Genomic DNA, 16306 nt, shown 5'->3' with positions numbered 1-16306 from the left:
CCTAACAGAATATTTCCTTGGATAACTACGCATCGAGTGAAACAAAAGCATGATTGGCTGTGAATCAAGAGATTTAGTCCTGTCTTTCCCAGTTACAGACTGGAAAAGGAGAGTAGAGCTAGATGGCTTTAAAATTTTCCTCCTGCTTTAGAATTCAGTGTGTGTATAACATTTGTTTTAAGCAGGAACAGAAAAATCAGGGAGGACTTGAGCAAAATTCTTCTCATTGTAGTTTCTGTGGAGAAATTCTAGGCCAAGTCCAGTGACTTCATCTTAAATGCCTAGGTGGTAAAATGAAGGGAAGTGGCCCACCCTCTCAAGGGCCTAGGTGACATTGCCATTTCCATGACATTGGACCAAGGGCAAAGCCCAATGGCCTCACACTAGATACCTTCCTCTCTGAACTGACACCATTGTCTAGTAACTACTTTGAGAGCACATTCGCCCATTCTGATTACACATGACTTTATGATTAAGTGACCTCAGATTCTCGATTGGAAGCACAGAACGAATACACAGTGTTCTAAAGTGTTCTGGCATGTTGCTGACATCACACTGCCTTATTTCCAAAAACGTGTGTGGGTGGGTTTATCAAATGGCTTGTTATATCGGCACAGAAGATGACATTCACCTGGTCTAGTGATCCTGTCTTTATAAAAAAAAAAAGTTTGTTTTAGCAAAACAGTATGCCACTGATGTAGGAATTGTTAATGCATAATTTAGGAGGGCCTCTACCTGCCCTACATCAAGTTATGAGATCTGTCAATGGGTACTTGTCATTCGCAGTGTGAATCTCAGCATCACCCACAGATTTTTCAGAAGGACGCAATGACAGTGGGCTCTGGGAGACTGGTAGGTGACTCCAAATGGTGCTCTACTGGTGAGAAAGATTCTGATGGGTTGAACAAACAATGCTGAAGACGCAGGAGAAGAGTTTGAATAAAATTGATTCATAAAACGTTCATGGGGAGAAAACAACTTTCTCTAATTTACTGTTCTTTAAACATGTTAAGTTCAGAAATGTTCAAATAGAAAGTGAAATCAGGTTACTTTGGTGTTACTTGTCCTTCTAGAGCCTATGCTGGCTTCTAGAAATCACAGTTTCCTGTTAGGAATGTTCATAAGTCATCTGTCGAAAATTCCCTTCTAGTGTTTTTCAGTGACAAAATTCTGTCCTCTCTGCCTTAGATGTTGACAACACTTTCTCTCTCTGTCCCCAGCTTCTCTCTGGCGTCACAGTGATTACCTGCAGCAGTTGTACAGTTGTATCCAAAAGTTCTTTCAGCATCCTGCTGTACATTGCTTGGGTGTGGACCAGATGTTACATTTCCAGCAAAATCATAAACTGTCACTTTTGTCCATGGCAAGCACAGCTGCAGAAGTCACAGCTCTGGCTGTGAACACCTGCAGGTGGCTGGCGTCAGTTCCCATGCCCATTCCTGAGATGGGAGACCATAGTGAGGTCGTTCCTCAGATTTTGCTCTTTCCTCTGAGACGCTCTGAAGCTGCATATTACCCAGTATGAAGACATTGTGTGCGACTGAATAATGTAAAATAGTTTTAGTAGAGTTCCATGAGATGTACTCACTGGTTGCCCTTTTTGCACGCTAGGACATTGTATGTCTCACCTGCAGGGATGGTTATCTCAGGGTTTCCAGAGTTCAAAGTTCACTATTTTAGTGGGATAAAGGACCTCCATGAGTTCGTCCTACTTCTAGTTTCCATCCCAGAAAATATATAGAAGAGGCCATTTAATAAAATAATGCACATGAGTAAATGTGAATATATTTAAAAGCATGTGCGGTTTTTTTGGTCCTTTTTAGTGTATATTCTCACAGCAGTACGCTAAATGAAATCGGCACACATTTTTGTGCGGTTCATATACCAACCCTGGTCCAATCGGTGGCTGACCCAACAGGGCAGTGGTTTTCTGTAGACGTTCATCCATGGGTTTTTGAGTTATATGTTCACAAGTCCTGGGCGTTTCCCTGAACTAGCAAGAGCAGGCATTGTACCATCAGGAAGTAAATCTCAAATGTTCTGTCCAGCTACATACTGGATAATCCTATTCTTCTGTAAATCAGTGGTCTTCAGGTGTTGGTGGATTTCAGAGTCACTTGGCATGAGACTGCTTGTCTAGGGTGTTCACCGTCCTTCATCTGAGTAGGCGGTTTCAGGAAGGTCACACCTAGAGCAGTGGGAGAGGAAGGTGACCGCCACGTGCTCACCCACATCAACTCAATCCACTGTGGCAGATCGGGGCTGACAAATACCAGATTCTGCCTAGCCTAGCCTATCAGTAGCCTATTTTTTTAATTGTAAAAGGTACATGTGCTGTTTCCATTGTACTAAAAATTATAATCCTCAATCCACGAAAATATCTTAACCAATCTTAAACTCTCTTCAACCAGGTTTCTGTTTGGAAATAACAAAACATTAGAATGTGAAATTCGATTTTTGTCTGTTCTGTTGAGTAGCACTAAGGTTGATACACTTTGTTTCTAAAATATATTTCCAAGCGGCTAACAAGGGTCTAAATTTTACTATAAAATGTATTTGTAGTGGTTTTATGGGTTTCCATTTCCCTTGTGCCTTGAGCAAATGAAGGTAAGTTTAGGGTAACTGCTTTGAGAGGTTAAAGGGCACTGTTAGATCAAAGCTAAGAACAACCTAATTTAACACATTCTTCAAAAGGAAGTTTCTGGCATCTTGCTGCAAGAATACCTGGAGCCCAGTGGAATCCACCCGAGGGTGTTCAGACATCCGTTGGAGAAAGTGGAGAATCATTTGACATGCACAGTGGGTGACTCAGGCCAGCAGGAAAGGTGACGGGGAGTGGGGGTGGGAGCTCCTTATGTGCTGCTCTTTTATGCCTTACAACCATCCTGCCCAGAGGACCTGAGAGCCAGAACCAGCCTCACAAAGCACCCTGACCGGTCTCCTGACAGGTGAGAAAACAGAGGCACAGGTGGGAGCCGGCAAAGTCCTCATGACAGGTGAGGGGTGAGCCAGCGCTTACTCAGTGGTAGATACAGCGTGCTTACGTCACACAGACTCTGAGTCCCGCTGAAGTTCCCAGGCCTCACGGGCCCACAGGGCAGCATGAGTGCCATCTGCCGGTAGGGTGGCGAGGGGCCCACCTTGAGCCCACCTTGAGCTCCTCTGCTCATGCGTGTGCCCCATCATCCCCTCGGCTTCCCTTCCAAACACAAGTTCAATAGTCAAATTAAGAATTTCAATACAATAACGTCAGAGTATTAAACCAAGCTAGAAGCCCTTCCCAGGGCAGGGCACTATGTCCTTTTGTTGTTGTTAATACCCAGGGCAAATCTAATTTGGTCTTGAGGACCCAGGTGTTAGCAACATCCTCCAGATTCCGGCAACCAATCTTGACAGTTTGTTAAAGAGTGTTCTCGGAGGCACATCTTGGTTAATCCCCTGGCTTTATTCATCTTCATTCCATTTATTTGTTTGCAGGCATTGCATCCAGGCTGTATCTCCTTAGGGAGGTCTCGGGGGGTGTCAGGGGTGGAGAGTGTCTTTGGAAATCCAGTCAGGCCACATAAGGGCTCAGAAGCAAACCCCTCAGGGACAGGGAAAGGTCTGGAAGGATGTAGAATCACCAGCGATTCCTTCCTCTCTCTACCTCCTCCTTGAACCTGTATGACGGTATAAGGACCACACAGGAGGCGCTGCGGGGAAGCTGCACATGGACTATCTCACTGCCCTCATGCTAGCCTGAGGACAGGAGTTCTCTGTGAGCCCTTTTAATGCATGGCGAAGCGGAGGCCCCGGAAGGTCAGGTGGCCGCAGGAGGTTGGAGAGTGGGAGAGCTGGGCTGGAAGTGGTGGTGGGCAAGGATCTGGGCAGGAGAACCGTATTGGGTTGGGGAGGCCTGCAGCCCTGTGTTTTTCCCAAGGTTTGGGAGGGCGAATAGGTGAGGTCCAGGCTACCGTGTTTGGAGACAGTGTAGCAGGTTATGGAAAAGCCTTTCTGATCACACCTTTGGTGGTGACCGAGTCTCTAGGTTAAGCAGCTGGTGCAGCCAGTCACCTGGGCCCTTGCATAGCTTTGGCCATTACCTGACTCCTGACTTCTGGCTTTGGCATCCAATGGCCTGAGTCAAGGCTCAGCTCAGCCTTGGCCACGTCCCTTTGGCTTTCTCCATCCACACGGGGGGAGGCTATGCCCACCGCTCGCTGCCATCACAAGGGGAAAATGAGGGGCATGCTGCAGTGTCGGTGTGGAGGAGACCCTGACCCCTGAGTGTCGGCCTCTCTCCTCACCTCCTGAGCTACTGTCATGTCTCGTGGGTGTAGTGGGGCCTCTGGACACCATGCCGAGCCTGGTGCCTGGGTCCACCTCCACCAGCTCTCTCACCTATAGCGCATGGATGCAGCTCTTGAAGGGACCTAGCCAAGTGTCCCTGGCAGCCGGGCCTCACACTGTTTTTGTGATGACTTGGTGATAGTTGCAGAGGAGCGTGTACAAAGGCTGGGAAAATATAATGGGCCCAGGCCACTTATCCTTCCTGCTGCTCAGATCCATGGGAAGTGAGCACTGTTGGGTGTGGGCTTGGAGGGGTCCAGGTCCCCAAGAGGTGCAGGGGGCCTATGTGCCTGCCTGACAGAGCACCTCCATCCAACAGCCCAGCAGCTAAAAACCCAGAGTCACACATTGACTGCATTTCAGGGAAAGGTGACAGCGACTCCACTGAGACAACAGAAGGCTGCCTTAATGCCCCTGGAGTTCTCGGAGGGTAAAGGGGTCAATCATCTCTATTGCTACCCTGCCAGGCTTGTCGGCTTTCCAGCTTCAGTTGTGAGAATTTTCACAGCCCACATGTCTTGTGATTTAACCTTGGATTTGAAAATGTCTGGCTTCCTTCAGCAAAACAGGCCAAAGATAATGAGACTTGTCTCCTTGGGGGCACGACATTGAAGGTTAGGGTTGGCATGAGTCTTTGTCTCCCATCTGTACGGGAGGCAGGGAAAAGCAGGAGGCGGCCTTCCAGTGCAGACAGCTGTATTTGGAGAGGCTTGCATTGGTGACCGAGAGATGGGGGTGGCTAGCATCCGAAGAAGAGGACAATGGGTGGAGTCAACCAAGGACGCTTCCTGAAGGAGGCGGGCTTGGGACTGTGCCTTTCAGGAGGGGAAGAGGAGTGGGGAGGCATCACGGGTTGGGGTTTTGGTGAATAATGTAAGGAAACCCCCCTTTGGAGCACCCTGGCTTCACCCAGCCTTGAGGTTGAGCCACCACCTGTCTGGGTGAGAGGATTCTCTGGCCCTGGTGGTTTCTGGCCAACTTAGTAGATGCTGCTCCAAAGCCCTGACTGCGATCCCAGTAGCTGCAGGTGAGCAGCGAACAGAAGGGTCTGGAAGGCCCGGCCTGGGTCAGGGGCTGGGACATGCTTGGTGCACAAGTGAACTGGCAGCCCCCGTGTGTGAGCTCACTGAGGTGTGCCACCCTCATGAGGGATCTGAGCCCCCCGATGGGTAATTACTGAGGAAGTACACGTCAGTGGAACAGTGTCTGCCTCCTGGTAGATGCCCTGTGTGTCTGGGAAGAGGCAGAACCTTCCTTTTTAACCAAACCAGTTTGAAAACCCGTCTGATGGTCCTTGTCTCTGTCGTGACTCTAAGTGTGGTTCCATCATGCGGGCCCTGCTTGCCCCCAGTGTGAGGACGCACACGAGGATGAGGCGATGTTGATTGTGTACCTCAGGTCTCTGACCCCCCCGGGAGACGCAGCCACACGAATCCCCAAGCAGCGTGGACCCGGCACCAGCTGCCACCTCACGGAGACCACGGCCGGCACTCCTTCCCCTGCATCGCCTGTGACACGGGGCTGCGGCACCTCCCCTTAGGGCTGCGATGGGAACCACAGCAAGGACCCATGGGCCCTTTTCCATGCCAGCCTCCCTGTGGCCCTGTGTGCTCTCCAGGGTGGAGTTCCTGAAATCCTGGGGAAGCGCTCTTCTTCCCTCCACCTCCTCTCTCCTCCCTCCCGCTGCAGAGGGCATCCCCGGGGCAGGGGCCGGAAATCATCCACCTTTGTCACTCAGCCGCCTGCACTCGCATCTTCTTGAACCTCCATCAGCCGTGCCTGAGGTGCCCTGGGACTCGCTTCCTCTGCTGCCCCTTCTGTCTCCACCTTCCTTGCCTTCCCCTCACTGTCACCTTCCTCCAGAGAGCGCACTGTCCTTGGCACTTGTCTTTGCTTCCCTGTCCCTCTGCAGAGTGGTCTCCATCCTAGTCTTTCTACCGGCACTCAGGACACTGGGATTCTCTAGTTCAGTGGCCTTTGCCGAGTGGTCGCCTTCTGGCTGCCTCGACTGTGGACCGCATCCTCCTCTGTAACAGCGCCCTGTCCTGGGTGTGTGCCAGCGTCCTGGGCCTTGTCCCAGAGTTCTCCACCAGAGGCTCCCTGCCTTGGGTGGCCCCCTCAAGGTCTCCCCTCGGTGCCATCTCCCTTGGTCCCGCGGCTGGCAAGCCTGATAGTTTCTGTCGTCTCTGACTCCTTATCACCCATTGTGGATTGAATTGTGTCCCCAGAAAAGTAGGTTGAAGCCCTAAGGCCTGGTCCCTGTGAATGTGCCCTTATTTGGAAACAGGGTCTTGGTAGATGTGATCAGGTTATGGGGAGGTCATACTCGGTTAGCATGGGCCCCACGCTAGTATGACCTGTGTCCTTATAAGAAGAGACACAGACACACAGGGACTGTGTGTGATGACGAAGGCAGAGGCTGGACTGGTGTGTCTACAAGCCAGTAGCCCCCAGCAGCTGGAAGAGGCAAGGAGCGATGCGCCCCTAGAGCCCTCAGAAAGGGCACGGCCCTCAGAAAGGGCACAGCCCTCCCAACACGAAGACCTCAGACTTGGAACTTCCGGAACTCTACCAGAATGATTTCTGTCGCTTAAAGCTCCCCAGTCTGCAGTACGTTTTTATGGCAGCCCTAGGAAGTGAACCTGTCAGCTCTTCTCCCCAAATGTTCCTGAGAGCACTCACCACCTCTGAGGGCTCCGAGCTGGAAGTCTTGGAATTGGCCCTGAATCCCCTCTCCTCACCTCGGTGGTGCGGGTGGTGCCGGTGGTGCCATTTGGTCTCTGCCTCAGCTGAGTGCAGAGTGTCCACCTCTTCCCAGGTCACGTGTGGCCCCTCCAGGCTCCTCTCCATCCATCAAACTGCCCTCTGTATAATTTTCATTAAATGGCTCTGGTTGTGTCCCTGTCAGTGTATCACACATTTTGTGTCCCCATTGCCTGCAGCAGTTGGCTGCATTCTGGAATTACCTGGAGAGATTGTAAAGTTCCCATGCCCACCACATACCTCTGACTATCAGATCAGAACCTCAACTGGGCCTTGGTATTCTCAGAGCTTCCCAGATGACTCCGGTGTGTAGCCACTGGCCAGCAGAACCTCCCAATAGCCAGGGGAAACTTAGAGAAGAAAAGATTGATTTAAGGCAGTGGATTCCCACCTGGGGGTAACTTCCCTCTGGGAAATACTTGGCAGTGTCTGGAAACATTTCTGTTTCAGGTAGAGCCACTGGCATCCAGTGGGTAGAGACCAGGGGCTCTGCAGAACATCTTGCAGTGCACATGACAGACCCCACCAGGGAATAGCCGGCCCCAGATGTCACTAGCTGAGGCTGAGCCCTGATTTAAGAGAGAGGGCAGAAGCAGCACTGCTGACCTTGACATTGGGACAAACATGTGGTCCACGCCAGTGAGGGAGATGTACACACTGCCTCACGCCCCAGTATTCCCCAGCCCAGGTGCCCATTTGCCAGCCTGGTATATTGAGACTTTTCATGCCACACCTGTTTTTGCCATGTGACACATCAGCCTGCTCCTGCCAAACGTATTCGTCTCCTTTAGAAAATGAGGTACAGTGGAATTTTTGACAGGAGGGAGAGGTTCATCACCCCTCAGGTAGCTTTTGCCAAACTCAGCAATGACTGTTGGTGGCTCTTTCAGCTCGTACTGAGGACTCTGCCTGTCACTAAGTAAACAACAGATTAGGTTGGGAAGAGATTTGACTAACAGGCTCCCGTGTGCTTTTTGTGGTCGGCATGCGCCAGCTTTATGGCAGTGGCCTGCCTGTGAACCACCTCTGCCACTAACAGGAAACATTAACGGTGATGGCTTATACTTGCTGTTTGCATATACATCATCCAGCTTGATTTGTCATTTCTGCTCTTAGCTTTATGTGGCATCATTTCCTATGAAGGAAAGTATAAGAGATACAGAAGAGGGGCTGAGGAAATACATCAGCAAAAGAATGAGAGTAAGGGATCAGAAGGCATTAAAAACCCACACTGGATGTGCAATTACAAATTTCATGCTGGTAATGGGAGACAAAAGCTTTGCCACATTGACAGAGCTTCGGGAAGGTCTAATTATGGAAAGGACCCACTTCTAGACAATCATATTCTAAATTTCTGGCTCCATTCTATATTTCTAGTTCCTGTGTTTTCAAATTGATGCAACATTTTGAACAGAGCACAGAAGTATTATTATTTTGAGTACTATTGCTACTTTATATTGAGGAGTGTCTTTTCTGCTTAAAATGTAAGATTGAAGAATTCTTTCTGTATTTGTAATTCTGTTCTCTCCAAAGGTTCAGATATTTGCAATTAGAACACAACTTTGATTCATAGCATGGAGGTTGTAAATGTGAAAATAGGAGTCACTTAACAAAAATTTCTTTTACAACACAATTTATTTAAGATCCTTCCATGCAGGCACAGTAGAATGTCAAGCGGGGTTGTCTTTGCTTCTGGGGTGGTTGCTCTCGGGATTGATTTCCTTGGAGGGGCAAAGAAGAAGGAAGGATTAAGCCAAGGCATATGAGTGTCTCCTAGGCCCCAGAAACTTTAGGAATGAATTGGAAAGAACAGGTCTCAGGGAAACCCACCGGCTGTGAGTTGCCTGTCACTGTCAGAGGGCATCACCAAGATGCCCTTCACAAATGCAGTCTTAGCTCCTTGTGGGAGGCTGGACTTTAGGGAAAAAAATGTTCCATGACATGGGAAAATTTCAGCAGAATTAGTAGTTTGAAGGAATATGGAGGTATCCCTTCTTGGTGATTGACTCCCCATTGAAGAATCATCCTGAGGAAAGAAGAAACCTGTAATATAATTCCAGAAAAGTGGGAGGAGTAGGCATTTGACGGTGTTTATTGCTAGCCATGTGACGGTGCTAAGGATGTGGAGGTGGGTCATTGTGCCTTCCTGTGCAGTCATCCCGTCCTCAGGGCTCCCTCAGTTGACTGCACCATCAGAGTCAGAACATAGAATAGTGACTCCATTTTTGGCATGCAGTAGGTGCTCAATGAACTTTATTGACTGAATGAATAAATGAATGAATGAGTGAACCAGTCAACTGACCAGGATGATGTCCACAGTGGTTACAGAGGATTCGCACCTTGGTCTTGCTGTGTTCAGCGCTTCCATCAACTATTGGATCACAGGCATATGAGACACACAGTGCAACCTTACTGTACTTAGAGACTGTGGGATTGTGGTTATATGTATTTGGCCTTCAGTTCTGGCACAGAGTTCCTCAAACCCTTGGAGTTTCCCCGTAATGGAGGGCCTTCAAGGTGTCTTTTGTTATGTTAATGAGGTGACTTTTGGAATCTAAGGACAGGGCTGGGTGTCAACACAGCCAACCATGTGATTAGAGGGTTGGAACTCAGTCCCACCTACTGACCTCTGGGGAGGAAGAAGGGGCTAGAGATTGAGTTCAATCACCATGGATGATGGTTTAATCAGTCATGCCTATGTAAGAAGCCTCCATAAAAGCCCAAAAGGACAGGGTTCGGAGAGCTTCCTGGTTGGTGAGCAAGTGGAGAACTGGGGAGAGTCACAGACTGGGAGAGGGCATGGAAGTTCTGCACCCTTTCCCCATGTCTTGTCCTACGTGCCTCTTTACCTAGCTGTTGACTCCTGTCCTTTAACTACTATTCTTCTTAGTATGAGCAATTCTGTGTGGTACCATCTCATACATGCATTTTGTGTCAACATTTGTTCTTCCTGTTGTGGCTTTCAGAAGTATTCTTCAGTCAGACTGCCTTAACACAGGGGCCTCAGAGGAAAGCTTTTCAGCTCTGCGAGACATTTCCCATCCTCCTCCTTCTACATGCCCACTTTTTCTGGCCACAAATGGATACATACCTCAGAGACGTTATAAATGTATATACTCTTCTTTCTTGCTACTAACTTTTTTATCCTTTTTCAGACTTAAGTGGTTTATCATAAACATCAGGGAGGTTTGAGGATGTTTATAAAGTTAACATGGGAACTTTTAGAATTGTCATATATTAGCCTAATGAAAAGAAAATGAAGTTGTGAATAAAGCAGAAATGATGAATTGTTCAGTTGCATGTAGTTTTCCAGGTCAAAGTAGAGCAAGATATTAAGCAAAGAATTTGTGAGTAGTTTGTCCAATGTTTTTCATTTCCCTGACTATGATAGAGAACCAGAGTTGTCCTTAAATTTTAAATGTCTTCCGTATTCTACCTTCCCACTTTAGCCAACATTTAAAAATCATTCAAGGACTAGCCAAAAAGATTATTCTGTTCTGCCCGTTCTGCCATTGAATGATTTCGCTAGATACTTTTTAAATAAAAACCAATAACATAGCTAATCGCAATGGTCCCCTTTTGTGCCGAATTGAATTGTGTTTTGGATTTGAGCTGCCAAGGGAAAGTGACCTGTGAAAAGCAACAGTTGCCATCTTTTTGTCTGAGTGCACCTCAGTAGACTTTGCAAAAATGTTTAAGACCATCCTGTTTGGACACATCAGCAGGTTTCCCACGGAGACAGTTACACCACAAATGGATCTCTTTTCGAAAACCTGAAATTTCAGGCTGCCATGCTTCTCAATCCCCTCACCATGAGACAAGAAACTTGACTGGGTCCATAATTAAAGGGAATGGTTGATGATGGGCGTGCTCTTCTCCACGATAGTTGAAGTGAAAAACGAGATGTCAAATTAAAGGAAAATGTTGAAACAAGCTAAACTGGTTTTCAAACATCTTTTCTGGTTTAACAGGGCCAGAGGTATTAAATGTAGAAGGCTTTGGGGATTATCTAAAACTAATGTATTAAAAGATCACGTTGTTAGAGGATTTTGATACAGGATATTGCACATTGTTTTTTATTTTTGTTTTTTTTTTAGTGTTAAGCAATAAATCCTCAAAACTGGGAGAGATATTTTAGGAGAGAGTGGTCCCTGGCTTGTCTTTTTGTCTGGTTCTAAGATAGGTGCTCTACCTAAGAAACTAGCAGACTCTGTTCTTGGTCAGGGAACCCTTCACCCTGTGTTTATCAATACTCATCCCATATTTGGCTTGAATTTCTACAGATTTTTTAATAGGGAAAATGAAGGTAAGTGGGGTCAACCAAATGCTTAAAACATGGTGCGTGATGCTTGGAAACATGGCTCATAGACAATGATAAAGACTTACAAGGCTTGGATGGATGGAGAACGTCTGTCCCATAGTATCTGAGTGTGCAAGGAAGCTTGTGAATCCAGCAATCAGAATCATCAGTATGATAGCCTTTAGGCCAAACATTTAGAATGCTCTCAAGAACACCCTTTTGACTTTGAGGGAGGGTTCTAATAAAGTTCCAGGTAGAAATAACCACGGCCAATAGGAGAAACCACTCGATTTTTTATTTTCATCCCAAGAAGCCACCAAAATGTTAGCTGGATATTCTTGTAGCATATATTAGGCTTATTTTTACCTAAGGGTACCTCTTTATGAATTGGGCTTGAGCTAAAATTTCTTTTATTATCAACTATGTTAGTTACAGACAGGGAATGAATTCTAAATCTACTACCAAATTGTTACATTGCTATTGTTAAGTCCATGTTTTGGGTTTCTTCTCTCATAGGTATTTTTTCTCCTCTCTTTAATAGATGATATAGTTTAAAATCTATCTATCTATCTATCTAGAGATTGTGTGAGAGACAAATATTAAAGAAAGCAAATAAAGTAGAGACCGTGGGCCAGTTCTCTGGCTTTATTCTGCCAGGGTTGGTGGTAAATGAAATCAGTCAAACTGTGATGCCCCATATGGGGGTCCCACGGGAAAGAAAGTGGTTGCTTATGCCAGACAGGCATGCCCTGGGAACATACATGTGGCCAACCAGCCAAGTCACGTGGTAGGAGGGGGCCGTTTCCTTTCTCTTCCACATCCCCTCCTCTGATGTCACAGATCTCTTCTTTCCTGGGAGAATTAATTAGCATTCACTGGGTGCAGTAGGCAGGAGAGAGCTGGAGCGGAGTGCAGGGGATCAGAGGGAGGCTGAGCGGTGCGGGCGGCTCCCAGCCGCACATCAAGACTGGGGCGCACTTGGGCACAGAGGGGCTGTTTCCTAACTGGGATCCTCGGTGACGTATGGCTGCCTGCTCCTTGGCAGCTGTCTTTATAGACCAGTAGGCAGAGGGAAATTGCCGCTGACGAGACTTTTACATCTTGGAAGAGACTGTGATCCACTGCAGTGAAGAACAGAGCCTCTCAATCACGCGGTGTAAATAAGAGACGGAGGGGAGTCCAAGAGAAAAGGAAGAGGAGGGGAGAGAAGTGTGTGTCGGGGGGAGTGGGAAAAAGCATTTTTGGTGGATGGTATGAAGCCAGCCATGGAAACTGCAGCCGAGGAAAATACTGAACAAAGCCAAGAGAGAAAAGGTACCCGGCCCTCTGACAATAGCCGGTTCCAGGCTTTTCACGGGGGGTGCTCACGAGGGGGCGGGGGGGCCTGCTTTGTGTCTCTTGTGGATTCGCTCTGATGGCATGGTCTTGCTTTCAGGGTGGTTTTGTCCCAAAGGCTGATGTTAAAATTAATAGAACAGCCTTTCTTCAGCCCATTCCTGTTCCAAAGCTGCCCAGCAAAGCTGGTATTTCATGGAAGGGTATCCGCAGTTTGTCACCTTGGGTAGCTGGAGGGACGAAACTGTCTTTTTTTTTTTTTTTTTTGATTAGTGTAATAGGTCATAACATAGGTCCCAGGTTCTGCATGTTATGTTCCTGGGGCGTGGAATGCATTGCTTTCTGCTGTTGCCGAGGAGGAACTTAGAGGGACACGCATATTAAAGATGCTTTGGTTTGCTGATGCGGTAGTGGGTTCGGATATCATCTAATTTCCTTGTTGAATATGCTTGCTATTTCCATGTGTCGGGCCCTGACTATGACATGTAATAACCATTGACAGTTGGAGCTTGAGAGAAAGGGTGTCAAGGTGTCGCCTAGTACTAATAGAAGGGGGGTAGGGTATCTCCTGCTATTATGACTTGGAGATCTGGGGAAGGAAAATTGATAGAGGTCCTGTTCCTTAAGGGGAACCTTGGAGCATATCATGATTTTGGCACACTGAATGGCTTTTTTAGAGAAGGGAGTATTTTGTGGGGAGAAAATGGCAGAAGATAGAAGCTAAAATTAATCAGGCTTTTCCTAGACAATGACTGATTTCAAGTTCGGTACCCCCTTGCCTGAGCTCAGCCACCCTTAGGCTAACGGCATCTCACCGCATTGTAATTTATCTCCCTCTCTCAAAGTTACAGACTATCATAAAGGCTCAAGAACATTATTTTATACCCGCAGTGGCTCTAACATCAAAAGCCACCACCATGCTAAGTTATTTCTCACAGCCCTTGCTGCCACCGACAGTCACGAAACAATAGTAATTCTCAAGGGTGGAGGTACAGCTATGTTTTACTTATGAATATAGGTTGAACTATCTGAGATCGCTGATAGTCAATCATTTTACACCTACAAAAACGGCAATTTCACGTATTTCAGTCTAACAGCACGCCTGGGTAGAGGCTGCTTGTCTTTATATGGAGTTTCTTTGAAACACAATACAGTAATAACAGTGTACCCTAAACAGAGCGATTTTGCTTTTCAAATGAACTACTTTTTTAAAAGTGCAATAAAACACGTATAACATAAAATTGGCCATGTTAACCATTTTTAAGTGTATAATTCAGTGGCATTAAGTACGTAACATTTTAATTTTTAAAGTGGTAGCTTAGTTCAAGCCCTGCATCAAACCTACCTGGCCCCAAACCAAAAAATCAAACAAAAACCCCAAAACTCTGCCTTTTCTTGTATGTGTATATTTCAATTTACATGAACGACCAGATAGTAGCAATAAGAGAGAAGCTCTTGAGAATATGTGAAGCTGAGGAATTGAGATAAAAGTTTAAAATTCATTGCCAGGATGATTAGAGTGCAAGTTTGCGGAATATAATGATGTCATCACATTGTTGTGAGGAAGCCTGTCACCATTTAGAGCGATTTTTTCCTAAAATAGATGACTTTGTTTAGTACATACTTTTTATTAATATGGTGTTTGCCAGGGGCAGATAAAACCATTTTGGTCTCGGCAAAAACTATACCTTCCTTTTTTCTCTCGAAAAGCAAGTGAGGGGTATAGAACCAATGTAAAGCCTTACTACACAACTGAATCTCATCAGTGTTTAGTCTAATGGACTGTTAGTATTTTATGTCAATTAAATCTTATTTAATGCCAAATCTACAGGCTGCCACTACATCCATCGTCCATCTATACATGAAAACTTGTTAGCTATGGTTTTAGAGACAAAATCAGAAGCAAAAGATAATTCCTGGAGAAACTTTAAAAATGACCAAAATTGATAAACCCTAGCTGTTTAATTCCAAAATAGCAAGTTAACACAAGACAGTGTTGCATGTATGGTACATGCTTGAGTAAGGATGCGGACCAGGGAGTGTATTTTTACTGCAGCAACAGGGGTCATTATCGCAATGTGAGCCACCATGAATGTTGGCTTGGAGGGCAGCTTACCTACTAATCTCCATTTAGACGAACAAGTTCACACGGCAGCTGCACAGTAAGAACTCACACAAGTATCGTCTTTGTGGCTTCCCCAGCTTGCTCACACATTGTCATTCAAGGCACACACACACACACACACACACACACACACACACACACACACACGGGCATAAAATGATGATCACAAATGTCTGTGCATTCCATCAGATTGAATTTTAAATTTATAACATCAATGTTTACTTTATGGAAATTAGCTGTTAAAACCTTGACATAATTAGGGAATGCCTTATGTAATTCTTGAGTGGGTGGGTGGTTTTTTCTTTCTTTTAAGCCTTTCAGCAAGGGATTAAATTTACTAAATTTACATTTTGTCACTTCCCACAGAGTGTTTTATGCACATATATTTGTTCACCTCTGTCCCTCCTTTCCCATTTGGTTTCCAGAGTTAGTGATAGAAGGGATACCCGTCTCTTAACTTGGGATATTATTGCCCAATGGCTAGTATCCAGTAGCTTGTGAATTAATAGCTTTGGATAACTATTACAGTGTTTATTAAGAATATAAGTTAAATTTAGCTTTATAAACTGACCTCAAGTTTTCTAGTTGGTGTCACATTCCGGGAGTTTCGGTAAGACAAAGAGAGCTGTTTCTTTAAATCAGAATGACTTTGTTCCTATTTTAAACAAAAATAATCCAAGTCCTCAAAAAAAGAAAAAAAAAGCATACATGTTTTTGAAACAAACAGTCTCATAGCTTTTGTCACAGAACACTAGTAGATGATCAAAATTCACAAGAAGTATTTAGTGGATATTCAGGAATTTTTAAGAACAGCAAGCCAGTTTCCTTAGATGGATGTAAGAAATGCCAGATTATTACAAATGGCAGTTTTTAAATTGGAAGCATTAAATTAAATCAGAGTGTGAGGATTGAGTAAGCAGATTTGCTGAAATGGAATAAGTGGAGGAAATGAATAAGACAGAATCAAAAGAAATAAATCACGGGACTCAGTAATAAAGACAAGGAGAGTTCGGCTCCTATTTGTTTCTGTGGAGTATTACTTGATGTCAATTCATTTGTGAAAACCAGTGCATCTGGAATTGCTGGACATGTGTAATCAAGGGGTAAAAAACCATGGAATTAGTTGCTCTAGTGTGTGAAATAAAATCTTAAGTATCTGGGATGAAAATTATTTTTATTATACATAGGAAATTGGAATCTACTGGAACAATTGCCGTCAGGCTAGTTAAGCCCCTGTGAATCATCACTGAAATGAATTCAAGAATATCAGCCACCAAATTAAGTTTCTAACCACATAGGAAGAAAAATGTAAATTGAAATAATGTGCAATTTTGACATAAATTAAGGACATAGGCAAAGTAAGAAATGAATTCAAATTGTTGGCTTGTTTAAAAAATTAGTATATCCATTTAACTTTTCAATCAAATGATGAAATTTCTTATATATGTTTTTTT

At 45.5% G+C, this 16306-nt stretch overlaps 1 protein-coding gene across 7 annotated transcripts in view; it reads left to right on the top strand.

Annotated features, from left to right (window-relative positions):
* GPM6B (glycoprotein M6B) overlaps window positions 1-16306 on the top strand; it is a 143624-nt gene that overhangs the window by 90726 nt on the left and 36592 nt on the right. For 3 of the 7 annotated variants that reach the window (XM_017670499.3, XM_017670509.3, XM_017670518.3), the window contains exon 1: window positions 12266-12706. The exons of 2 other annotated variants lie outside the window; for them this stretch is intronic. In XM_017670499.3, the coding sequence (XP_017525988.1) occupies window positions 12646-12706 (61 nt within the window). In that variant the 5' untranslated portion in view covers window positions 12266-12645. Of the gene's footprint in view, window positions 1-12265; window positions 12707-16306 lie in introns of those variants that run through there. 2 more of the 7 variants (XM_017670524.3, XM_017670527.3) reach the window with 1 other exon arrangement.

Source organism: Manis javanica, chromosome X (assembly GCF_040802235.1).
Source record: "Manis javanica isolate MJ-LG chromosome X, MJ_LKY, whole genome shotgun sequence".
NCBI lineage: Eukaryota > Metazoa > Chordata > Mammalia > Pholidota > Manidae > Manis > Manis javanica.
Note: the sequence above shows the minus strand (reverse complement) of the source record. Positions and strands in the feature narration are given on the sequence as shown.